The sequence below is a fragment of the Loxodonta africana genome, chromosome 24 (genome assembly GCF_030014295.1).
Source record: "Loxodonta africana isolate mLoxAfr1 chromosome 24, mLoxAfr1.hap2, whole genome shotgun sequence".
Taxonomy (NCBI): Eukaryota; Metazoa; Chordata; class Mammalia; order Proboscidea; family Elephantidae; genus Loxodonta; species Loxodonta africana.
In genome coordinates, this window is record NC_087365.1 from 49940155 (window position 1) to 49965676 (window position 25522).

The following is a 25522-nucleotide window of genomic DNA, read 5'->3' on the forward strand; positions in this document are numbered from 1 at the left end:
TTTCTTTCTATTTTTTTTTTAAGTAATCATACCTTTTAATACTGTATTTTCTCACTTTGAAAATAAGTATTTTTTTCACTTTTTACATTCCTGAAAGTGAAGTTCATCTTATAATTGATGTCAAGAAACTTTTCAGTTAATGGAACATCTTACGATCATAGTCAATTAGAATAGACAGAAAAAAAAAAAATGCAGTTCAAGGTCATCCCTGAAGTTCAGCAGATGAACATCACCTGGAGCGGTCTAATGTTTCTCGGGATGCCCCCATATATGTGGCAAATTTTCTGATTTGTCATCAGAAGGGCTTAACATAACTTGGTTACTGCCCTTTTAATCACACTGATTTATGGGGAAGGAAACTTTGGGACCAACTCCCTGCTTATTAATTAGGGGTAAGGGCCCATCAGTCCTACTTAGGGTGTGACTGTCAGTATCTGGAGCTCCTTTGCCCCTTTGGTGAGGTCTGAGAGGTGCCCAAGTCCAGGTCTCTGCCTTGGCTGCCAGGACGGGTCAGAATCTGCCCACAAAGATGCCAAAAACCTGCTGGCCCTCAGGGACCGCTTCTCTGCACAGCCCCAGCCCAGTCCTCAGCCTGGTGGGTGGGGCGTGAGGCTCCCCTCCCCTCCAGTCTCCCTCCTCTACCCCAAATGGAATTTTCTTCCCACTCCCCTGAGTCTTAAAGGGCTCCACTTTATACTCATTTCGGGTGCGTTTAGCATTTTCAACTGCCTCCTGTCTCTCAGAGCCACTTTGGAGGGGAAAGTCCATTCCATAAATCTAAGTTATGACTGTGATGATGGCTATGCCCAGCCCATGCTATGACGCCCACCAGGCTGGGTAAGGGAGAGATAATTAGTCGGAAAACTTACTCTTCAGGCATGAGTCACTGGAAGCAGGTGTCAGGGGAACCTTTAATGAGGCCCTCGTGACTCGGATGGTATTTCCACTCTGCATCATAGTGTGGAGACCATGCTGAGATAACCACAGCTCCCCACCCGGAGAGAGGGGGAGAGGGAGGGAGGGAGACGGGGATGAAGGGGGGGAGGGGGAAGAGGGGGTGAAGGGGGAAAGGGGAATAGAGAGAAGGATGGAGAGGGTGCTGAAGGGGCGGGGGGAGAGGGGGAGAAAGAGGACTTCTCCACCAGGCCTGGTACTGGGGTTGCTAATCCCTGCAGGCTGAGCTAGAACCGCTGGGGGCCTAGGTTTCCTCTGCACTGCATGTCTCCCCCACTGCAGGGGGTCCAGGTAGCTGTCCCGGAGTGTGTGTGTGTGTGTGGGGGGGTGCTCTGAAGGCTCTGGGGACTACAGCCCACCCTGGGGAAGCATGCACACCTTCCTGAAGCAACTGTCACACTTCAGGTTCAGATTTAGATTCAGGTAAATGACTTAAAGCATTTTTTAAAAATATTAAAACAAACGTGGAGTAGAATGAAAGATTCGCACTATTTTTAAAATGTAAAAGGAAGCGATTTCACCTGCCGTCAGCAATGCCAACGGTTTTCTGGGTTTCTTCTCAACTGTTGTGTGTGCCTTGGGGGAAAAGTCTGAGAAACATGACTTGAGGTGTCAAAGAGAACAGGAGATGGGGGAGAAGGAAAAAAAAGATGAAGGAAGAAGGGGGCAAGGACAGCCTGGAGGAAGGAAGGGTAGAGAATAAAAAATAAACAAAAGCCCCCCCCCCAAAAAAAAAACCCCAAACCCATAGCCCTGGAGAAGATTCAGCCTCATAGGGACCCTAGAGGACACAGCAGAACTGCCCCATAGGGTTTCCAAGGTTGTAAATCTTTATGGAGCTGACTGCCACATCTTTCTCCCTTGGAGCGACTGGTGGGTTTGAACCGCCCACCTTTTTGGTTAGCAGCCGAGTGCTTTAGCCACTGTGCCACCAGGGGCTCCTCAAAAAGAAACAAGACAGAAGAAATACTGTATTTAGTGGCAATTTTCCTAAAGGTATCTGTTTTTTACTTTTCCTCCAACCTCATGGGCCCCCATCAGGCCTGAGCAGCCCGTGGAAACTGGCCCGTTTACTTACGGGACCCACTGTGGCTGGCTTTGCTGGAAAACAAACAGATAAACAAACAAAAAACCAGTTGCCATGGAGTAGGTCCCAGCTCCTGGCGACCCCATGTGTGCCAGAGTAGAACTGTGCTCCACAGGTTTTTCAGTGGCTGGTTTTTTGGAAGTAGCTTGCCAGGACTTTCTTCCGAGGTGTCTCTGGGTGGGCTCCAACCTCCAACTTCTCAGTTAGCCGCAAAGTGCATTAACGCTTGCACCGCCAAGGGACTGGGAAACAGTTCCCTCTTTTAAGATATGAGCCACACACAGACAGGCACGTTGTTGCTGTTGTTTGTATTTTTTCTCCAGGAAGCTCCACAAAGCACGTTTTTGCTGGGCATGTTATTTACACGGTGGAAAGAACAAGCAGCCGTCTCCTCGCCGAGAGAAACCAACTTGGGGGCTGGACGGGGCGGCTGCGTGCGGGTCACGCCCCGCTTCCGGCCGAGGAGCCGCAGGGCCCCCTCTGCCAACCGGACGGCCCTCCCGGGCCGGTCGGTCAGAGCCGTTCCAGCGCCGGCCTCGGAAGCGGCGTGTCCCTTTGCAGGTTTGTGGGTGGCAACAGCTTCAAGCCACGCAGGGGCAGGGGATGTCCTGACGGCGGCGCCGGCGGCCCCCCGGGTTCATTTGTCTCTGGTGTCCGTGGAGGCACTCCCAAACAAGATGTCACTGTCCTGGGACATGTTGCTGAGCTGCGACTTGGTTTTGATGAGGAACTGGGCCCTCCGGAACATCAGCCTCTCCTGCTCCTGCTTGAGCTCCAGGTAGGAGCGGGAGAAGGTGTGGAAGATGGAGGTCACCGGGAAGGCCATGAGGAGGATACCGCTGAGAATGCTGCTCAGCGCCACCACCTGGCCGGGGGTGCTCCTGGGGACCATGTCTCCGTAGCCCACGGTGGTCATGGTGATGACCGCCCACCAGTAGCAGGCAGGGATGCTAGTGAATTCGGGGCTCTCGGCCATCTCGTTCTCGATGACATAGAGCAGGGGGGCGAAGAGGGCGATGGCCACGCACAGGAAGAGCAGCAGCAGGCCGAACTCGCGGGTACAGCGGCGGGCCGTGAGCCCCAGCGTCTGCAGGCCCAGCGAGTGGCGGGCCAGGCGCATCACGTACAGAATGCGCAGCGCCCGCAGCACGCGCAGCACCAGCCCCACCTTGTCCAGGTAGCTGTTGCCCGCGCCGGGCTTGCGGCGGCCCGCGGCGGCGCCATCCACCAGCAGGGTGACGTAGTAGGGCAGGATGGCCACCATGTCGATGAGCGTCAGCGGGCTGCGCAGGAAGGCGAACTTGCTGGGCGCCTGGACGAGCCGCAGGAGGAACTCGAGGGAGAACCAGCCCACGCACACCGACTCCACAATAAACACGTTGTGGCACATCTGGGAGCACTGGCCCTGGGGAAGAGGGAGAGGTCACGGGCAGCGTCCCCGGCCAGAGGTCCCACCAGTGAAGGAGCATGCGGGAGCAGGTGCTGGGGTCCCTGGGTGAAGGGTGACCCAGGCACCTCTCCTGTCCATGGCCCGTCCTCTCTGGTTATGCCCACTCCCTGGATGACCGTGCCCAGGCCTGGGGCTCCAAGTGCCATTACCACACTGACCACTCCTGACCTCTCTCCAGACCAGACCCTTGCCCCTGATCTCCTGACCCCAGACTCCAGCTGTATCCTTGCCATGCCCCCCAGGTTTGGTGGTGTCTCAAACTCATCCTGTCTAAAACTGGGCTCCCGACTGCCCCACCTGTGGCTTTCCCTGTCTTTAAAAAACCAGTTGCGGTGAAGTCAATTCCCGCTCCTGGAGACCCCTTGTGTGTCAGAGTGGAACTGTGTTCCATAGGGTTTTCAGTGGCTGTGATCTTTCTGAAGTAGATCGCCAGGCCTTTCTTCTGAGGTGCCTCAGGTGGATTCGAACCTCCAACCTTTCGCCTAGCAGCCGAGTGTGTTAACCATACGCACCACCCAGGGGCTTCCCCTTCTTAACTATTGGCAATTCCACCCTTCCAGTTACTCAGGACAAGAGCTCTGGTCTCATCCTGAAGGCCTCTCTCTCACACCACACCTACAATCTCAGGAAATTGTTGGCTCCTCCTTCAAAATAAATCCACTGCCCCCACCCTGGAGCCCTGGTGGTGCAATGGTTAAGAGCTACAGGCGAGCTACAGCTGCTAACCAAAAGGTCAGCAGTTTGAATCTACCAGCTGCTCCTTGGAAAATATGGGGCGGTTCTACTCTGTCCTATGGGGTCACTATGAGTCGGAATCGACTGGACAGCAATGGGTTTGGATTTTTAGTTTGGCACCCCCCCCGGCCCCACCCCATCCTCTCTTGCCTGGGCTCTCTGGTTCTTCCCTCAGTCGGACCATCCACTCTCCACCCACTACTCCACCCGTCTACTCCCTTTCCAACCTCCTTCCCCCACTCCCCCAAGCTCCCCAGCTCCGGTCTCCCAGGCCTCCCCCCTGCTCCCCTACATGCCAGGGCACCCAGCCTGGCCTTGAGTTTTGGCCCCTCCAGGAGACTGCTGACCCCCAAACCCCCCACATCACTCCCTCTCACTTTCCACAAGCCTTGGCTTCAAACTTTACCCCACTGAGGCTTTCTGAACCTCCAGTTTGAAAAACGCCTCCTCTGCCCTTTCTCTGCACCCTGATTCCCCTTCCTGGCACTCACTACCTTTTAATAAGCTTTATTAGTTACTTATTTGCCATGCGTATTGTCTGTCTCCACCTGCCCACCTCCGCCCTTTCAGTTTGTGTGGCTTGTTCACTGCTGTGACCCTGGCACCCACAACAGGCCTGACACACAACTGGTGCTCAGCTCACATTTGTTCCGGGAAGGAGCAAAGGAGAGTGGGACTGGAGTTTAGGCAGGAGTTGCAAACTCAAAAGCTAGAGGGGCCAGGCAGGCAAAGGAAATGGGAGTGGGCCAGGTGGGGACAGCAGCCTGTGCCCATCCTGTCTGGTGCTGCCTGACTGCTGCCCCACAAGAATTCAGGCTCAGGGCTGCCTCACCGAATTTTCAAGAGAAGCTGGAAGTCTGGAGTTTTACAGGAACGTTCCTGGTTGTTAAACGCTGGTGACTAATTCAATACAGAGATAGCGCTCCATGGGTCTCTGTGTGCTGGACTGGGCATGTGGGCTGCCAGCTTGTCTCTGCTCTGGAATATCCCTGGATGGCTGGACAGTCCCTGGTGACTGTCAAAGGGATGAATGGGTTTAGCCTGGGGGCAGCTTGTAGGTTCTTGGGCACAGCTGGGTTCTAAGAGTCCTGTTCCAATAGGTCTCTCCCCAGGAAGAGGTTAGAAGTGGAGATAAGAGTTAATCTTTGGTGTGATTTTTAAGGTCACAGACTGCTAGGGCAGGAAGCCACCTCCTCTGGGAAGCCTTCCTGGATTATACTCCTCCAAGTACCCCCAGCATTGTTGGTGGGCCTCTCACACAGAGCCCCTCTCATCTTGCACCTCATGCTTACGGTCACTGGGGTATGCATGTCACTACCCCACCTCCACCCCACCCCCAGACTTGAAGCTCCTTGCGATTGGAAGAGTTGTCCTGGTCATCTTATTTCTCCTGTGGTGCCTGCATACAGTAGGGACTCAAATGAGTACAGATGGAGTGAATGAAACAGTGAATCCCACTTGCCACCAAAATGAAGCTAAAGAACAGCATTTGCACTGACTCGTGAAAAATGCCAGGTGTTACTAACAAAAAAAAACCCAGCAAGTATCCAAAGTTAAAACAGTGGCTTTATTGGTAGGTTCCTGATAAAACCAGGATTGCAGATGTCAGAGCTACACTGAAGCTATTCAAAGCACAGATACTTCCAGACAGGTCTCGAATGGTAAGCAGTAAAACCTTTTTGGCTGTGAGCCCTTTTTGCACACTTGTTATGTGCCAGGCACTGTTCAAGTCACTTGATGTGCATTTGTTCCCTGAAAACTTTAAGGTGGGCCTGTCGATCATCTCATTGGACAGGTGAGGGAATGGAAGCACAGAGAGGTTAAGTAACTTGGCCACGGTTACAGAGCCAGGGTGGATGAAACGGGATTTGAATTCAAGCAGTCTGGCTTCAGCCCACCCTCTCAATCATTACCCCTTGTGCTTGTTAAACATTAATTTTACTGGCTGTGTTTTTTTTTTTTTGATACCAGGTTTTAAAAATTCAATGTATAAGAAAGTATTAGAAACCGTACATGGGTTATAATAGAACAGCTATGCTACTTTCTCCATAATAATAATAATTAAAAAAAGCCAAACCTGTTGCCATTGAGTCGATTTTGACTCATAGCGACCCTACAGGACAGAGAAGAACGCCCCATAGAGTTTCCAAGGAGCGCCTGGTGGATTCGAACTGCCAACCTCTTGGTTAGCAGCCATAGCACTTAACCACTACACCACCAAGGTTTCTCCATAATATACATACGTGGAGATGTCCCCAGACGGTATTTCCAAAGTTAAATCAGAGAATGCACGTGAAGCACTTAGCACAGCACAGTACACAGTAAGAGCTCAATAAATACTGCCCAGCGTGATATTTACATTTATGCCTATTTCTGCAATGCCTATGCCTGCCTGAGAGCTTCTGGTCTTTCTTGAAACTTGCTCCCAGAAGCCCCCATGTGTAAGGGCCCCAAACCCGTTGCTGTCGAGTCGATTCTGACTCATAGCAACCCTATAGGACAGCAGAACCGCCCCATAGGGTTTCCAAGGCTGTAATCTTTACAGAAGCAGACTGCCACATTTATCTCCCATGGAGCAGCTGGTAGGTTTGAACTACCAAGTGCTTAACCACTGTGTCACCCACCAGGGCTCCTTATGTGTAAGGAAGGGGCCACCAACTCAAAGGCTTACAGGTCTCATAAATAAGGAAGCTGAGCTGGGGAGTACTTGCATGTCAACTCAGCTCCTACTGAGAGCTGCTGGGTGGGACTGTGGGCCCAAGGGGTCTGAACTTATCATTTTTAAGAGAAGTTGGGGGTTTGAATTTTTATATGAAAAGCACCTTACTTTTAAACATTGGCAACCAGGTCAAATTTTTAGGAAACACTGTGTGGGTCAAGCACACCGCTCTGCAGGGCTGTTCTAGGTCACCAGGCCACCACGCAGAAGCCATACTTCCCCATATAAGGACACAGACTTTGGACTCAGTCAGGCCTGGGCTGTGGGCCACGTGGCTTTGTGCAAGCCGCTCAGCCTCAGTGTCTGCATCTGTCAAGTGGGTGTGAACAGCTGCCTCCCAGGACTGCTGAAGGACTGACCAGGAAGATGCAAGTAAGCGTGCAGCCCAGCTCCCAGCTCCCGAGACCTGCCGAGTAGAGAGTAGCCCATAGGTGAGCACACTCCCTGTCTCAGGCGCTGATTAAATACTTTACTTGATTGTCTTGTCGAACACAAAGAAATGCTCACCATTTGAGGACACACGCACACACACACATACGTCAATAAAAGTTATATTCAGGGCCAGGAAAATCTTTCTGGGATATTTTTATGTGAAAGAATGAGGAAGGCTGAGACAGGACTCCTGTCAGTGAAATCAACTTTGGATGATAAACATAACCTACGTAACTTCAGACCACACACATCACAAATTGCATCATCCACTGATTCATTCGTTCACTCAACACGTGCAGTCGATCCTCATTAGTCAGAGTCTATATTCGGGAACTCCTACACTCACTAAAGCTGCCGGAGGGGCTTTTTTTGTGGTCATCTGTGGACATGCACGTGGTCAGCTGAGGTGAAGGGACAGGCTTAGTATTCACTCATTCGGGGGACTTTAGAGAACATAACTACTGTGAATAAGGTTTGACTTTGCCGCTGGATGCTTTGTCTGTGCCAGACACCATCCAGGCACTGGGGACATAGCAGAGACCAGGACAGGCATGGCCACTGTCCCCTGGAGGTCCCATTTTAAAGGGGAGGCAGACATCCCACATGTAAACACTCTGCCATGTAGCATGATGCCGGGGGGCTGGGGATGCTATCTGGCCAGCACAGTCAAATAGGACTCTTTGGAGGATGTGACATTGGGCCTGTGTGACAGATGTGGACCCCTGGGAGAGGAGTGGTCCCGAAGACTGTCCTGTCCTCAGGGACCCATCCCAACTACCCCATGGGCTGTGGGCTCTTACCTGCTCCTCCTCCTCCCTCAGGCTGGGCAAGGTGCTGACGGACAGGTTGACAGCGGTGACGGTGACAAAGAGCACGGAGAGGCAGGCGAACACCTTGCCGGGCAGCCCCGAGTGCGGCCGCTCCACCATGTCGCGCAGTCTGCGCATGCAGTGGCCTAGGCGGCCTTCGCCATCGGCCGGGCCGTCGCTGCCGGGGCCCTCGCTGTCCAGCGCGTCGTTGTCCTCGTCGTCATCGTCCTCCCGTTCCGCCATCTCGGCGAACTCCTCGATCTTCTGCAGGTAGCGGCGCTTGCAGCAGCCGTCCAGGTGGTCGTCGGCGATGCCCCAGTAGAGAAGCTCCTCCTGGAAGGACAGGGCGCACATCTCGCGCAGCAGCCGCAGCTTGCCCGCCCGCAGGAAGGTCAGGATGGTGCCGAAGGCGCCCGGGTTGCGGTCGAAGAAGAATTCGTTGCAGGTCACGTCGTAGTCATCGCACACGTTGAGGATGTCGTCAAAGTTGGTGCAGGCCTTGAGCTGGCCCAGCCGCGTCAGCGGGAACTCGTCCAGCGTGGTCCAGGGCAGCGAGTACTTGATGCCGCCCACGTTGATGATGATTTGGCTCCGGCGGTCCTCGGGCTGGCAGCTCTGGCGGGGCTGGTCCTGGGGCCGCAGCCGCTGGGCCCTGCGGTAGAACACGCCCTTGAGGGACTGGCTGTGCTGGAAGAAGGCTGGGTTGAAGGAGGCGTCGGAGGTGCAGCTCAGGGCGCTGTAGTCGTAGTCAGAGTTGTCTCCCGGGAGGAGGGTCATTTTGGGCTTTCACATCCCTCTCAGGCCTGGGGGAGAAGGGGAGAGGCCGTCTGTGATTTCTGAGTCTCGGCTGAAGCTCTGCCTCACCGACAACACTGACTCGGTACATATTCACTTAGCAGTGAGAATAGGATGCTACAACCCAGCATCTCCTGACCCTCAGGGTCCCCGGGCCACCTTTGCAATTTGGCCATATCCTCCTCATTTATGTGACAAGAATTTCCTAAGTGCCACTGTGAGCCTGGCATTGGGCTAAGTGCTGGGGACTCAGCAGTGCACAGAACCAGCATGGCCCCCTTCCCTGGAGCTGACATCCTCAGGGACTGTCCATGCTACGCCTATACTATTATTTATTTGTTATTTTAAATTAATGCAACTTTTTAAAATTTAACTTGGACAGGCAGTTTAGTATAGTGCAGTGGTCTTCAATGGGGGCAATTTTGTTCCCCCAGGGGATAGTTGGCAATGTCTGAGACAGTTTGGTTGTCTTGATTGGGTGGAGGCCAGAGATGCCGCTAAACATCCTCAAATGGGCAGGATGGCCCCCATAACAGAATTATCCAACACCTTTTTTTAATATAAATAGTGCCAAGGTGGAGAACCCCTGGGGTAGTGGTTATAAGGGTCAACTCTGGAGCCACACGGCCTGGGCAAATTACTCAACCTTGATATGTTTCAATTCCTCATCTATAACATCGACCTACTTTGTAGGATTATTGAGGGGATTCAATGAATTATGTACATAAGAACATGTAATGAATTATGCACATAAGAGTATGGCATAAAGTAAGTACTCAATAATTGTTATCTATTGGTGCTTCAGAAAAAAGGCCTGGTGATCTTCGAAAAAATCAGCCACTGAAAAATCTATGGAGCACAGTTCTGCTCTGACACACATGTGGTCGCCATGAGTCAGAGATGACTCACAGAAACTGGTTTATTATTACTATTAGTATTTATCTAACATGACACTTTGTATGTCCTTAAACGGAAAACCAGTATATCACTTGTAATAAGTAAAAGGCAACGTACAAAGAAATACACAATTATCAGAATAGGGCCATGTTTGCTTGTGTATCAGCAAACACGATCTTCAGGATACAGGGGTGAGCCAGACGGGCACACTCATTCCTCCAGGAAAACCTTCTTGAGGCTTCTGGCTAAATCCAGTGCCCCCTTGCTTAATACCCAGTGCATTTGTCCTCACTGCACTTAACAGACGGTTTTAGAATCATTCCTCTGCAAGCCTGGCTCCTTCATCAGACTGCTTGCTCCCTGAGGGGAAGGTCTGTGTGACACTCATCTCTGATGCCTAGCACTGTAAAAGCTCAGAGAAATGCTTGTTGAATAAGCCAGTTTCCTACTGGTGAGGCCAAGATGAAGAAGGCACCGCTGAGAAACGGAGGTCACCACATCAGCCTGCACGGACTCCTTCCTTCCCAACCCCCAAGGCTAAGGGTTTGTGTACTAGAATGGGTCTCCCTGTTCACACATAGCTCATGCACTGAATTTGGTTCACAAATATTCTTGTTGGCTTGGAGAAGACTTTGAAATTGAGAAATTTCATGTAAAAAATCATGCTGAAGCCTGGCTACACTTGGACCAAATTCCAGGTGAGAAATGGCTGCCCCCTGTAGGAAGGGTATGCATGCTCCAATCTACCACAGTCTTCACCACTCCCTATTGCCTTCCTAACATCCACTCTCCTTCAACCCAGGGATGTTTCCTTCCTGGCCCTCGTAGGCATTTGAGTTTGCCACACCAGGCTTATGCTCTTCAGAAGTTAAGGTCATACATAGAAAAGTAACAAGAGTTTAATATGTTGCCTTTTTATCAGTGTACCTGGCACCAGCCCAATCCCCAAAGGAAGCCAGCGCTACCGGCAAAGTTCATCAGAACTCCAAATGGAGACCCATTTCCAATAGCTGAGTGTCAACCTGCTATGGACATATTCGGGGAACACACACACGTGCAAACGTGTGCACACACACAGTCACGCGCACACACACATGTACACAGGAATGGATGAGAAACAATGTTTTAAAAGCAGGGAGCGCAGGGGAGGGGTTTCACTTTTGAAACGGGCTCCTAACAGGAATTCTTAAAAAAAAAATCACCTTTTTTTTCTCCACTCGTTGCTCTTTGAGGGAAATCTACAGTTGCATAGATGGAGTTCTGAAAAACTAGGGCACACCTGCGTTTGAAATAAAAATGATTTGATTTTAGAGTGTTGAGGGTGTTTTTAACTTCACATAAAATTGGAACCTAGCTCCTTAGGCAAAGCCTGCCAGGATCCCTCGGAGGTGTGAGGAGAATCCCTTTCAGGCACTTCACATTAGTGATAACGCTTTTCAGCTCTGATGGTTTATCTCTGCCTCCAAAGACAAGAGAAAAACGACATTCTGTTTGGCAAGGACGGTGATAGAGGCAAACGAACACTGCTGTCTTCCCGCACGCCCCGTGGGGCTCTGGTGAAATCCCCACAGCTGTTTTCCTCTCCTCTCTCACAGAATTTCTCCTTTCAAGCCTTCCCGCTTTCCCTCCAGCAGAAAGCTTCCCCAATCAACAATTCCTCGGTTCTTTCTGTCACCCGTCCCTGTGGTGAGTTAAGGTCTCAGTAACCTGTGTGGGAAGTTGTTCTGTCTCAGCAGATCGCTCAATACAGGAGGGAGGGGAAAAGCACGCCACGTTCAGGTGGCTCTGACATTGACAATGGATGCTGTGGGGACCACCCTCTCAGAGCCCCAGTTCCCTTTGGAGGGCCAGAGGCTGCTGGGATTTGCTCTAGTGTGAGATTTTTAAGTCAAATGGGTCTCAAAGTCCGTGCTTCTGAAAAATAATGCTAACTTTTTCAACCACCCTTACAAAAGATTTGGTCTTTTAAAATTTCCCCATGGTACTAGCTTCATCAGTTCTGAAAGTGCGGTGGATTTTAATAATTTTCCCTCTGAGGAAAAGAGGACCCTGTTTGAGAAAGAGGCTGAGGTGGTGAGGGATGAGAAGTCCTGAGGGAACTTTCACTCATTCATTCCAGAGTTACTGAACCCTTAGGTTCAAATGGTTAACGTGCTTGGCTGCTAAATGAAAGGTTGGAAGTTCTAGTTCACCCAGAGGTGCCTCAGAAGAAAGGCCTCGTGAGCTACTTCCCCAAAAAATCAGCCACTGAAAACCCTATGAAGCACAGTTCTGCTCTCACACACATGGAGTAGCCATGAGTCAGAATCAACTTGACAGTAAGCAACTGGTTTGGTTATTTTTTGAACACTTACCATGTGTCAGACTCTGTGCATGGTGTGTGGGTACAGCAGAGAACAAGACAGACCCAGCCTCTGTCCTCATGGAGCTGACGTTCTAGGGGGGTGTCATGGATTGACCTTGTCCTCACAAAATATCTGTCAACTTAGCTAGTCCATGATTCACACTGTTGTGATTGTCTTCCATCTTGTCATCTGATATGATTTTCCAAAGTGTTCTAAATCCTAGCTCTATGATGTTAACGAGATGGGATTAGTGGCAGTTATGTTAATGAGGCAGGACTCAATCATCTACAAGATTGGGTTGTGTCTTGACCCAATCTCTTTCGAGATATAAAAGAGAGAAGCGAGCAGAGAGAGATGGGGACCTCATACCACCAAGAAACAAGAGCCAGAAAAATAGCATGCATGCCCTTTGGATCTGGGGTCCCTGTGCCGAGAAGCTCCTTGACCAGGGCTAGATTGATGACACCAACCTTCCTCCAGAGCCAACGGAGAGAGAAAGCCTTCTGCTGGGGCTGATGCCCTGAATTTCAACTTGTAGCCTACTAGACTGTAAGAGAATAAACTGTTTGTTGAAGCCATCCACTTGTGGTATTTCTGTTACAGCAGCACTAGATGACTAAGACAGGGGGGACAGTCATTAAATAAGTATACAGATAATTTCAGGCTGTGGTGAGTCTGGCGAGGGAGACAGAACAGGGCAAGGGATGGAGAATGATGAGGGTGGGGTGGGGTGACACTAGAAGGAGTGGTCAGGGAGGGCCTCTCAGAGGAGGTGGCGTTGGGGCCTGAGCCTCATGGACGGGAAGCAGCCAGCCTGTGATGATGTGGGAAGGGTATCTCAGGGAAAGGGAAGAGCAGGAGGATGCTCCCTGTGCCAGAATGGGCTTGGATGGGAAAGGCCACAGAGAAGCCAGAAGCCAATGTGGCCGCAGCAGAGGAAGTGAGAAGAAGGTGGTGGAAGGTGGGGAGGTCAGTGGTGCCAGGCTGGACCGGGCCCAGCAGCCTGATAAGGAGCTGGGATTTTATTCTTCATGGGACAGGAAGGCCACGGGTGGTTACTGTGGGACACCAGGCTGAACACTGCTGCAGTCTTTCTGGAAAGAGTCAAACTGAGGCCTGCCCCTGGCTGGAGGTGCAGGCGACACAGAGAATTGGATGGGTTTGGGGTGTAGTCTGAAGGAAGAGCCAACAGGACTTGCTGAGAGACAGGGCGTTTGCTAAGGGAAAAGACAGGATCAAGGAGCCATTGGTGATGCCATATTCCGAGGTGGCCGACAGGTGGCGCTATGACAAGTGCTGAGAGAGCAGAAGCATTTCCTGGCTGTGGGATGATGGAGAACGGGAGAGAATGTGGGCAACATCAAGGAGGCAGAGCAAGAAAAAGCGTGTCTTGCACGGATGGCTTGTTCGTTTCCTAGGTTGCTGCAACAAAGTACCACAAACTGGGTGGCTTAAAACAAAAGGCATTTATTGTCTCAGTTTCTGGAGGCAAGGAGTCTGAATTCATGGCATCGGTAGGGCATGCCTTCTCTGCTGGCTCTAGGGAAGAGTCCTTCCTTGTCTTCCACCTTCTACTGGTTCCTGGCAATCCTTGGCATTCCATGGCTTATGGGTTCATCACTCCAATCCCTGCCTCCATAGTCCCAGCGCCGTCTTCCTCCTGGATCTCTGTTTCTGTGTCTCTTCTCTTTTATAAGGACACCAGTTATAATGGATTAGGGCCCACCCTACTCCGGTACGACCTCATGTTAACTAATAACATCTTCAAAGACCCTATTTCCAGATAAGGTCACAATCACAAGTACTGAAGCTTCAACACACCTTTTTTGGGGGACACAATTCAAGTCATAACAGATGGTGTCAGGCCACCAAAGCTGACCTCATTAGCATGTGGAAGGGGGCACAGCGGGGTAGCTCTGACCTGGCTGGGCTGGAGAGGGTCAGGAGGGCCAGGTTAGCCATGTGGAAACCTCAGGAAGGCACACAGATAGGGTGAAGTCCAGGGGCAGGGGCTATGCCTGTACCCAGCATCCAGCACCCACTTCCTGGCAGAAGATGCACCCCAGATCAGGCCTGACTGGTTAGGGCAGGTAAGCATCACTGGGGGTGGTTGAGGGTAGGTAGAACAATGTTTCCCCCCACCATCAAGATGGCCATGTCTTAATCCCTGGAGCCTGTGAATACGTTACATGATAAAAGGGAGTTTGCAGGTGTGGTTAAGAATTTTGAGCAGATAACGATCATTAGCCATTAGAGAAATGCAGATCAAAACTACAATGAGATTCCATCTCACTCCAACAAGGCTGGCATTAATCCAAAAAACACAAAATAATAAATGTTGGAGAGGCTGTGGAGAGACTGGAACACTTATACACTGCTGGTGGGAATGTCAAATGGTACAACCACTTTGGAAATCGATTTGGTGCTTCCTTAAAAAGCTAGAAATAGAATTACCATAAGATCCAGCAATCCCACTCCTTGGAATATATCCTAGAGAAACAAGAGTCTTTACACAAACAGATATATGCACACCCATGTTTACTGCAGCACTGGTTACAATAGCAAAAACATGGAAGCAACCAAGGTGCCCATCATCGGATGAATGGATAAATAAATTATGATATATTCACACAATGGAATACTATGCATCGATAAAGAATAGTGATGAATCTGTGAAACATTTCATAACATGGAGGAACCTGGAAGGCATTATGCTGAGTGAAATCAGTCAGTTGCAAAAGGACAAATATTGTATAAGACCACTATCATAAGAACTTGAGAAATAGTTTAAACTGAGAAGAAAACGCTCTTTTGTGGTTTTGAGAGGGGGAGGGAGGGTGGGAGAGGGGTACTCACTAATTACATAGTAGATAAGAACTACTTTAGGTGAAGGGAAAGACAACACACAATACAGGGGAGGTCAGCACAATGAATGCTTTGAAGGCCAGCATAGCAGGGGCAGGGGTTTGGGGACCATGGTTTCAAGGGACATCTAAGTCAATTGGCATAATAAAATCTATTAAGAAAACATTCTGCATTTCACTTTGAAGAGTGGTGTCTGGGGTCTTAAATGCTAGCAAGCGGCCATCTAAGATGCATCAATTGGTCTCAACCCACCTGGATCAAAGGAGAATGAAGAACACCAAGGACACAATGTAATTATGAGCCCAAGAGACAGAGAGGGCCACATGAAGACTACATCATCCTGAGACCAGAAGAACTAGATGGTGCCCGGCTACAACCGATGACTGCCCTGACAGGGAACACAACAGAGAACCCCTGAGGGAGCAGAAGACCAGTGGGATGCAGATCCCAAGTTCTCATAAGACCAGACTTAATGATCTGACTGAGACTAGAAGGACCCCAGTGGTCATGGCCTCCAGACCTTCTGTTGCCCCAGGACAGGAACCATTCCCGAAGCCAACTTTTCAGACATGGATTGGACTGGACAATGGGTTGGAGAGGGACGATGGTGAGGAGTGAGCTTCTTGGATCAGGTGGACACTTGAGACTATGTTGGCATCTCCTGGCTGGAGGGGAGATGAGAGGGTGGAGGGGGTTAGAAGCTGGCGAAATGGATACGAAAAGGGAGTGGAAGGAGGAAGCGGGCTGCATCATTAGAGGGAGAGTAATTGGGAGTGTGTAGCAAGGTGTATATAAGTTTTTGTGTGAGACTGACTTAATTTGTAAACTTTCACTTAAAGCACAACAAAAATTATTGGAAAAGAAAAAGAATTTTGAGCTGAGACTATCCTGGGTTATCCAGGTGGGCCCAATATAATCACAAGATCCTTAGAAAAGCAAGAGGGTCATGTCAGAGAAGGCAATATGATGGAAGGAGAGGTCAGAAAGAAAGATTTGAAGATGCTACACTACTGGCTTTGAAGATGGAGGAAGGAGCCATGAGCTAAGGGATATAGGCAGCCTCTAGAAGTTGGAAAAGGCATGGAAGCTGACTCTTTCCTAGAGCCTCCAGAGGGAACCAGCCGTGCTGACACCTTGATTTTAGCTCAGTGGGACCATTTCAAGGAGCCCTGGTGGCGTAGTGGTTAAATGCTCAGCTGCTAACCAAAAAGTTGGCGGTTCAAACACACCAGATGCTTTCTGTAGGAGAAAGATGTGGCAGCCTGCTTCCGAAAAGACTACAGCCTTGGAAATCCTATGGGGCAGTTCTACTCTGTCCTATAGGGTTTGCTGAGTCAGAATCAACTCCATGGCAATGGGTTTTTTGTCTGTTTGGGACCCATTTCAGACTTCTGACCTCTAGAACTGTAAGACAATAAATGTGTGGTGTTTGAAGCCACTCAGTTGTGGTCACTTGTTACAGTGGCCATGGGACACAAATAGAGGGGATTTGAGAAAAAGCTGGTCCTACTCCAGGATGGGGGGCAACTTGCTGTCTATCCCAAGCTGAGGAGGCAAAAGAACCCAGTGGCCCTGAAATCGGGAGACCTGAGTTCATGGCCAGTTGCTCTGTGACTTTGGGCAAGTCACTCCTTATCTCTGAGACTCAGTTTCCCCATCTGTAAAATGGGGATATGAATAGCTTCTACCTCCTTGAGTTTTTGTGAGGATTAAAGCAGATAAGGCAAGTGACATGCTTGGTCCAATGCCTGACACACAGTGAACCCTCAACAGATGCCTGCTGTTAATATCATTAGCTATGAGGGGAGTCTGCCTCAGCAAGGGCGACTCCTTTCTTGATCTGATTCACCAGGATTGGAACCCAGCATTGTCTAAACCCAAAACCCAATTCTGGACAGGTGTAGCCTGGTACAGCCTCCTGGGAAAGCCATTGGTGGTACCGAGGGATACTTCTGTCCTGTGATCCAGCAACCCCAATCTTGGGTGTATTTCCCAGACCCAGGCTTGAGGCAGACATCGTCGGTAGCAAATGATCTGCACTCAAATTCCGGACTCAGGGTGGCTTCTGGGAAGCCAGTTCTCATTAGAGAACAAACGTGCAAGAATGTGTATCTGGCGCACTAGGGTGCTGCAGCCTCTGCTGTCCTCCCAGGGGGACTGGACAAGCACCTCAGGGTAGATGCAGACTGCGCAATCCTATGCAGAACTAAAGCAATGAACTAGACGTACATTTAGCAACATAGTCAGATCTTAAAAACGGGATGCTGAGTGGCAAAAGAAACAGAAGTTTACAGCACTATGCTATTTATATAACACACACACATTCCATATCTTACAAGGACTCAAGCACGTTTAAGGACCTACATCAACAACATGGGTGGGGGGGGGGTGCTGGAGGGAATAAGCACAGAGAGTGGAACGAAGGGGGAAAGTGAATAAAACCAGAGAGTCTTGCACAGGCCAGTGACAAAGAGTGCTGGGAAGTAAAGGGTGTGGGTAACAGGACTCCAGGTTTTAATCCAGACGGGGAGAAAAATGAAGAGCACAAAAACAACCAAAGCACCTGCTTCTGCAACACCCAGAGCTCACTGAAGCCGGAGGGCGTTCTGTACGGCATCCCTGCCGTGAGGCAGCTCTGTGGTCGGCTCACCACTGAAGGCGGAGGTGTGGGGCCTCAGGAGGTAGATTCCAGGGGGGACAGGATAGGACGAAGGCACCAGTCAGGCTTGGCTGGCCACCACTGCCACTCCTACTAATAACCCATGCTGTGTTCACCTCCGAGTTACTCGCCCTCTCTGAGCCTGTATCCTACCCTACAAAATGAGAATGACAGTGCCCACCTCCCAGGGCTGGTGTGCGGACTCAGTGGACGGAAGATGCCCAGGTCTGAGCCGTGTATCTGAACGCTGTCCCTATGGCCACATCCATCAAGGACATGAAAGGGTTCCATAAACTCTCGTGCAGAGTCCCGCTGCTAAAGTCTCTCTCTCCAGGGTTTCAACAAGTTGCTGACCTCTCCCAGACTCTGCTCTTCCTGTCCTACGCCCATCCCCTAAAATGGGTCATCTTCTGAGTGGGAGGGGGGAATTCAGAGACAGCCAAGCATGGTGTGCAAAGAGAAAAGACAGCCTCCCTTGATGGTGCCCTCACTAACTGCCAGGGGCTGTGCTAGGGGCCTTAAATGCATGAGCCCAGGCCCTTCCTACAAGGCCGGCACTACCTCTAACACACCCATTTTACAGATGACAACATTGAGATTCTTCTCTGAAATTCACATGAAAACTCATGACTGATGATTCGTGATGAAGCCAGGATTCAAGCTAGGTCTGTGGGACTCCAAGCCAGACTCTAACCTCTGTGTTTTACTGTCCCCCCCAGTCACTGGTTCCTTGACAGGGGTGGGGTAGAGGGATCTTTGTCACCTATAGAGCCAGGAATTGGGTCTCCAGTCTCTCTTTTCTAGAGACAAGCTTTGGCAAAGTCTGGGGGGATGGGAGGGAAGCAGGCGATTGCCATGGTTGGGGGGAAACATCTTTATTCCTATTTTATATTTGCACAAAAACAGAGCAAGAAATCAACCAAAGCTGTGGTTCTGTCAAACTCTGAGCTACCACTTGGCCTCTGGACAGACAGCCCTCCTGTGGTGTAGTTGGGTGCCAGCTATGGCCAAGGGCGTGGACCCTGGGGACAGGCTGCCTGGTTCACCAATTACTGGCTATGCATTCTGAGTCAAATGACCTCACCTTTCTGTGCCTGAGTGCCCTCAGCTGTTAACCAGGGCAATCATGGCACCGCCCCTTTAGGTTGTTGAAATACATAAAGCCCCTAGCGCTGTGCTGGGCACATCATAAGTGCTTGCAAGAATGGCTTTTGCGTCCCATGACAGCAAGCTTGGCACCTCCCCTTCCCACACATTCCCTTCCTTAGAGGAAAGCTGGAGGGAAACACCTCCTGGGGGGCTGGACTTCAGGTCTGCCCCTTTTACCTGGACCGGACTGATGGCAAGCCACTCACCTCGGTCAAGCCTCAGTTTCCTCATCTGTAACATGCACTAACAAACAAGACACACTCCTGTGGTCAGCAGAATAACGCCCCCCTCTCACAAAAACGTCCATGTCCTAATCCCCCCAAAATCCACTGCTGTCAAGTTAATTCTGACTCATAGTGACCCTGTAGGACAGAGCAGAACTACCCCACAGGGTTTCTAAGGCTGTAATCTTTATGGAAGCAGACTGCCATATCTTTCTCCTATGGAGTTGCTGGTGGGTTTGAACCGCTGATCTTTTGGTTAGCAGCTGTGTGCTTAACCACTGCACTATCAGGGTTCCTTTCCTAACCCCCAGAATCCGTAAATACACTACCTTAGATGGCAAATGGGACTTTGCTGGTGTGGTGGAGTTAAGGCTCTTGAGATGAGGCAATTATCCTGAGTATCTAACCCACCCGTATCTGGGTGGGCCCAATGCAACCACAGGGTTCTTATAAGAGGGAGGCAGGAGGGTCAGAGTCAGAGAAGATGTGAAAACGAAAGCAGAGGTTGGCGTGATGTAGGGTCATGAGCCAAGGAATGCAGGTGGCTTCTAGAAACCTGAAAAGCTAAGGAAATGTATTCTCCTCTAGAGCTTCCAGCCCTGCTATCACCTTGGTTTTAGTCTGGTGAGGTCCGTTTCAGACCTCTGACCTCCAGAAGTGTAAGACAAGAAATGTGTATTGCTTAAGCCACTACATCTGTGGTCACTTGTTAGTGTAGCAATAGAAACCCATACAACCTCCAAGGCAACTTTCTAGAAGAAAAGCATCTTTCTTGAGCTCCCTGGGCCTTAGTTTTTTTTTTCTCTTGACCACAGTTCTCAACCTGTGTTGCTGTCTAACTCTGAACAGCTGCCAAGGGGGCCCCATCCATCTCCCTGCCCTTCTCCGGGCCCTGCTGGGCATCACTGTCAGCACCGCGTCATCTGTCAGGGTTAGAGCTCCTGGCTGGGCTGACTCAGAGGTGGGCCATGCTGCATGAACCCTCGATTAAAACGTTCATCGAAAGAGACCCAGCCAGTAGCCTGGCTCAGGTCCTGGCATGCTGCGTCTCCGTGAGATGCTACGTCTCTGGGGGACATTTGTCTGTCTCAGCCACCTGCTGCCCTTGCCACAGTCCAACCACGCTGGACCTCAGCCCTGTTTCCTCTAAATTGGAGCCCAAGTCCCAGGGTGGAGGGAGGGATTTTGGCTGGGAGTTGGGCTCTTCCCTCTTCCCCTTGTACCCCCCAGATGAGAGAAAGTGCCAGAGTTTCCTACGTATAAAAAAGACCCAGCAGCCTCTGGAGCCTCCCCACTCCGCTGCTGGCAAATAACACCCAGTGCACACTGGCCTTCCACCAGGAGGTGTTGTGGGGTGGGAGCCAGGAGGTCCTTTCCTGTTTGCCTCCATGCAGCCCCAATGGTGGTAGTACAGGCTTAAGCAGAGGAGCAGACTAGGGGAAGCAGTGGGGACCTCGGGACAGCAGGAGCTGGACATCTGCTTATACACGTGCCCAGCTCTTCTGTGTTAGTAAGCATTCAGGCTGCAGTCTCTAGGTATACTGTGGTAGGGAGACGAGGAGGATGGAGGGAGAGCATGGGTAGACTTTGCCTGCCTGCCTGGGGAGGTGAGGTATGAGGCAAAAGTCACCATACAGGGGCCGGGGATCACAGGCTCAATTGAGATCCTATTCTGCAGCAAATTCACTTATGCTCCTGCTTTGTAATAAAAATGGCCAGCAGTGATTGAGTACTTGCAGCTCGGCTCTCTTGCCTCCCCCTCAATATTAATTCTATTCAGAGGGGCTTTTCCAGCCGCCTTTTCCCACCTAGGGGCTCTATTTCTGGGCTTAGTGAGCCAACCAAGGGTGGACTCCCAGGCCTCTAAATGCCGGCAACTGGAATATTGACTCTCCACCACGCACCTGGGAAGGGGATGTGGAGAAAGGATAGCCCACCCAAGACACCCTTCAGGAGCCCAGCAGAGGAACTCTCTAGTTCCCGTTGGAGTCCCCTAGCCCACCATTCAGGACACATCTCCTCCCTGCTCCCCTATTCCCAGGGTGTCTCCCTCACCTCTTGCCAGAACCCAGAGAATTCAAAGGTACAGCTGAACCTGAGCCTGACTCTCAGATCTACCCCAAATCAGGCTCCCGGGTGCCCCAACCTCCGTTCTCAAGCCCCAGGAGAAGAACCAGGCTCTGTAGTTTCAATGCACTCATGGCTCCCTGTGGGGTTAGAGTCCCATGACAGACATCTTTCCACTGGAATGGGCTGGCCTAGAAGAAGGATGATGAAGGCAACCGCCAGGGGCCATTGCTGGCCTGTCTTACAAACACACCTCTCCTCCCTCCCCACTCAGCCCCTGCAGAGCTCCAAAAGCCAAAGGACACATAGGCAAGCTCAGTCCGAAAAGAATCTGAGCAATGCACCTAAGAAAGATGGCCCTGCCCTGGTCACACACCCCACCCAACCTGCCTGGGTCTCCAGGAGCACCAAACTGGCGGTGAGATTCCTCATAGTGACTCTGATTGTGTAATTGTGTGTGTCTGTGTGTACGTGCGCATGCACGTGTGTGTAAGGATTGGGGGGTGAGTATAAAATACTCAGACCCTTAGAGGCAGGTAACGCCCCCCACCCCCACAAACCAGAGCAGTTCCTGTCACTCCTCACATCTGACATGACACTTACCACAGGTTTCAGGGACGGGGCTGTCCATGGGTCTGTCTCCCTCTTCTTGCCCACCTGGGTGACCTTGGCACTTGACAAAGGACCTGGTGCCCTTTTGGTGTCTAAGAATAGTAAGTGCTTAAGAAAATGCCTGCTGCATGGATCACTTAACCAATAAACTCCATCACTGGCAGCCTGTGTTCATCAGTAATGTCAGATCGGTGTTTCCCAACGTTTTTTTTTTTTTTTTTCAGTATCACCACTCTTAAAGGACATTTTTTTCTCCTATCCCAAAACCAAAGTCCTAGTGGCGCATGGATAAGAGCTTGGATGCTAACTTAAAGGTTAGCAGTTCGAATCCACCAGCTACTCCTTGGAAACTCTGTGGGACAGCAGTTCTACTGTGTCCTATAGTGTCACTATGAGTTGGAATAGACTCCCCGGCAATGGGTTTGGTTTTTTTGATTTGATCCAAAAACCAGTCCCCACCCCCCCACCCCAGAATGCATACATTTCGGGAACCAAAGAATGACCAGCCTGCAACCTGTCCAGTGATTTTCTTTCTGCTACAGTGTGTGTGGTGCTGAGTCCGCCACCAACCAGGATGACCGCCTCAAGGGAGGGGCTTCGTCTCAATCCCTGCTTCCTCCTAAGACAAGTGACAGCTGCCCCCATCCTATCCTGCCCCATCCCATGCGTCCTTCACTGTCCTTGCCCCAGCACCGCGCCTCAATGAATGTCTGCTGAATGAATGAACCAATGAATGAAATAATAAATGTTGAGCACTTGGTTCGGGAGCTGAGTAGGTGCCTTATTCATCTTTGCCCAGTCCCTTAATGAAGAATGAACTTCTCTCTTTTGCTTCCCCACCCAAAGACTCCAACCCACCTGTCTAGCCCCTTCCCGGTAAGGAGCCCCTGAGGCTGAGGGCCGGTCACCTCTCCGTCACAGGCAGGCGCCTCCAGAGAACCGAGCTGTCCCTGTATCTCCAGCGCTCAGCACACAGTAGGCGCTCAATAAGCGCCCGTTGAGTGGCTGGTAGGGTGCTCCATTCCGTTTTGAGGAGGAGATGAATTAGTGAGTGGCAGATGTGACCCCGATGCCCTCTTCCCCACCCGGCGAGAAACCTCCGCTCGCAGCCAGGATGCGCCCTTCCCCCCATCCCCCCCCCCCCCGCCCTGGGCACCGTGGACGAGAACGTCCCCAGTTTGCACCCCAGAGACCCCTCCGGATGAGCCGAAGCCGGCCCCGCATCGTCGCGATGGCTAGAGCGCTCCACGCCGCCGCCCGCGGCTGCTCCCGGGTCCTCTGTGGCTCCAGCCTTCCCCCCGCGGCTGGGTTCGAGATCCCCGCAGGGGGCCCCCGGGCCATGGCCACGTGCGGTCCCCGGAATCTGAGTCTGCGGTTACGGGGACCTGTCCGCGACTGGGTGGCGCCGCGAGGCTCAGCGCGCAAAGTTCCCACCTCAAGTTCTCGGCGCGGAGTCCCCGCCTCGGAGTTGGCCGAGCCTCGGCGACCGTGCCCCTGGCGGTCAGGGGGGCCCAGGCGCGGAAGCAAGAGCGGGCTGGAAGCCCCCGGCCGCCCGCGTCGCCTCCCGAGCCACGGCCAAACTTCGGCCCCGGGGCCCAGCTTGGCTCTGCGCTCGGCCCGGCCCGCTTCTGCCTCCCGGTACCCGCCGGGCTCCGAGTGCGCCGGGAGCGTCGCGCGGCGGCCGCCGAGGGAGGTATCGGGGCAGGAGGCGGGACGGAGGGAGGGGTCTGAGCGCAGGGCGGGGAGAGTGGGGCGCCCGCCTAGCCCGCTGCCGGGACCGTGGCAACCGCGACGCCAGCCGCTGACCCCCCGTGTCGGGGCGACCCAGCGCCGGCCCTGTACCGCGGACCCGGGCGCCTGCACGCCGGCCAGGGAGCGCTGCTAGGGAGACGGTCTGCGCCGAAGCCCCCACTTCGGGCCTGCGCGCCGCGGACTTCGGGGGGGGGGAGGGGCGAGGAGGCTGCACGCCCCCTGCCGCGCGCCAACCTCCGGGGACAAATGCTCCAAGCCACACACCTTCCCGGGAGCACCAAGTGCACTCGTCCCTGGGCCCCAGCGCCACTGTGCTGGCGGGGAGGAGGGGGTGTGGTCTGTGCGCGCTGCTGTCGCCAGGCTGCACCTGCCAAGCTCCTCAGTTCTCGGGGGGAGGGGGTATACGGCCGTGACACGTGCCTTTGCCTAGAGGTTCACGCGCACCGGGGCCCCTGGGGGCCACTAGGGCCCGGAGCTGCACAGGGCCCGCGTGTCCCTGCCGCGCCACGTGCATTTTACTGCAGGACCAGGAGTGGCGCGTCCGAGAGTCCGAGTGGCTGATCCACCCGCATCCAGGCCCTGCGGGGTTATACCAGGCGGGGGGCCTGAGTGCTTTCCGCCGGCCCACGGACTTGTCTCCCTGGCGGTGAGCAGGCTGGGAGCCGCTTAGCTCAGGAATTGGTAGGAGCTGGAGAGTCGTGGATTGGGTGGAGGAGCAAAGTCCCCCTCGCCTCCGGCTTCACACACTCCTTTCCTTTTGGTCTTTGCTGCCTTGTCCCGCCATCAGACAAGGCAGGACGCAAAGAAAACCCTGCTGTGAGCGCCTGCGGGCTCTCGCTGAGGGTGGGGAAGAGCTGTGGGTGCCCACTGTTTCCGGGGCTTCACGAAGAGAAATAAGCGTTGAGTTGTTCATGCATTCAGCAAATGTGCCCCCCCTCCCCCCGGTGATGCGGAGGTGGCTACACGGACAAGGAAGGACCTGCCCCCAAGAAGTTACCTTCTGCTGGGGGAGACGCTCAGAGAAAGTTCCAGACTGCCTGTGAGAGGGCAAGGAAGACTACAGAGCTGGTGAAGGGGTGCAGACTCCTTTAGATAGAATGATCTGGGAGGCCTCTGCGAAGGCGTCGTTGAACTACGCCCCTAACAGCTCCAAGGAGTCCATCTTTGGAAGGCCTGAGAAGAGAGTGTCCAGGTGGCTGGAAAGAGGAGCAAAGGCCCTGAGGCAGGAAAGGGGAGGTTTGAAGGAGGAGTGAGGGGAGGGGTTGGCACCAGATAGGCCAGGGCTGGGTGAAGTGGGCTTTGGTGGCCAGGTGGTCCCTGAAGTACATGCTGAGAACCACAGCTCTATGTGGTAGCTCTGACCCCTGCCCACCTCTTCCATCTGAAAGCTGGTATTTCTACCGATTTTGTTTACTGTGGCCTGGGTACAGGACTTCAGGCTCCACCAGGGCAGGGACTATGTGTTCTCCCCTTCCTCCCCCCATGTTCCAGTGCCAGGCAGACACTGAGCAGCCTCTGATAAAAAAAAAAAAATACCATTGCTGAATTAAGGTTCAGGACAATGGTATGCAGCAGCTTTAATGATCTCAGAGAGATCTATGGCTCCCTGACAAGCACAGGTTGAGAAGGCAGAACATTAATTTCAAACTTCATTTTGCATTCGAGTTCCCTGCAGAGCTTGTTGGAACCCTGATGTCTGGCCCCACCCCCAGAGCTTCTGATTCACTAGGTGTGCGGTGGGGCCCTTCTAACAAGTTCCGGTGATGCTAATGCTGCTGGTTGGGGACCACACTTTGAACCACTGAGAGCACCTGAAACCCGATCTTAGCTGGGTCTGACTGCTAAGCCCACATTAGCCAGTAGAGCCACCAAGTGACTTGTCCTTGCTTCCTTTTTGTAGGAACAGCTGGGCCCTTGGGCCACCTCTCAAGAGGGACTGTCCCTGGGGGCTGGACCTTTCAGAACACCTGT

General features: G+C 52.3%; 1 protein-coding gene across 1 annotated transcript; it reads right to left on the bottom strand.

Moving 5' to 3' along the window:
• Positions 1-2338: 2338 nt before the first annotated feature.
• KCNG1 (potassium voltage-gated channel modifier subfamily G member 1) lies at positions 2339-23331 on the bottom strand. The gene is made up of 3 exons (XM_003419931.4): positions 23234-23331; positions 8178-8989; positions 2339-3446 (listed from the first exon to the last, which is right to left on the bottom strand). Exons 2-3 carry the CDS (start codon positions 8961-8963, stop codon positions 2679-2681), a joined length of 1554 nt encoding a protein of 517 aa, XP_003419979.1. The 5' UTR covers positions 8964-8989; positions 23234-23331; the 3' UTR covers positions 2339-2678.
• Between the last annotated feature and the right edge of the window lie 2191 nt (positions 23332-25522).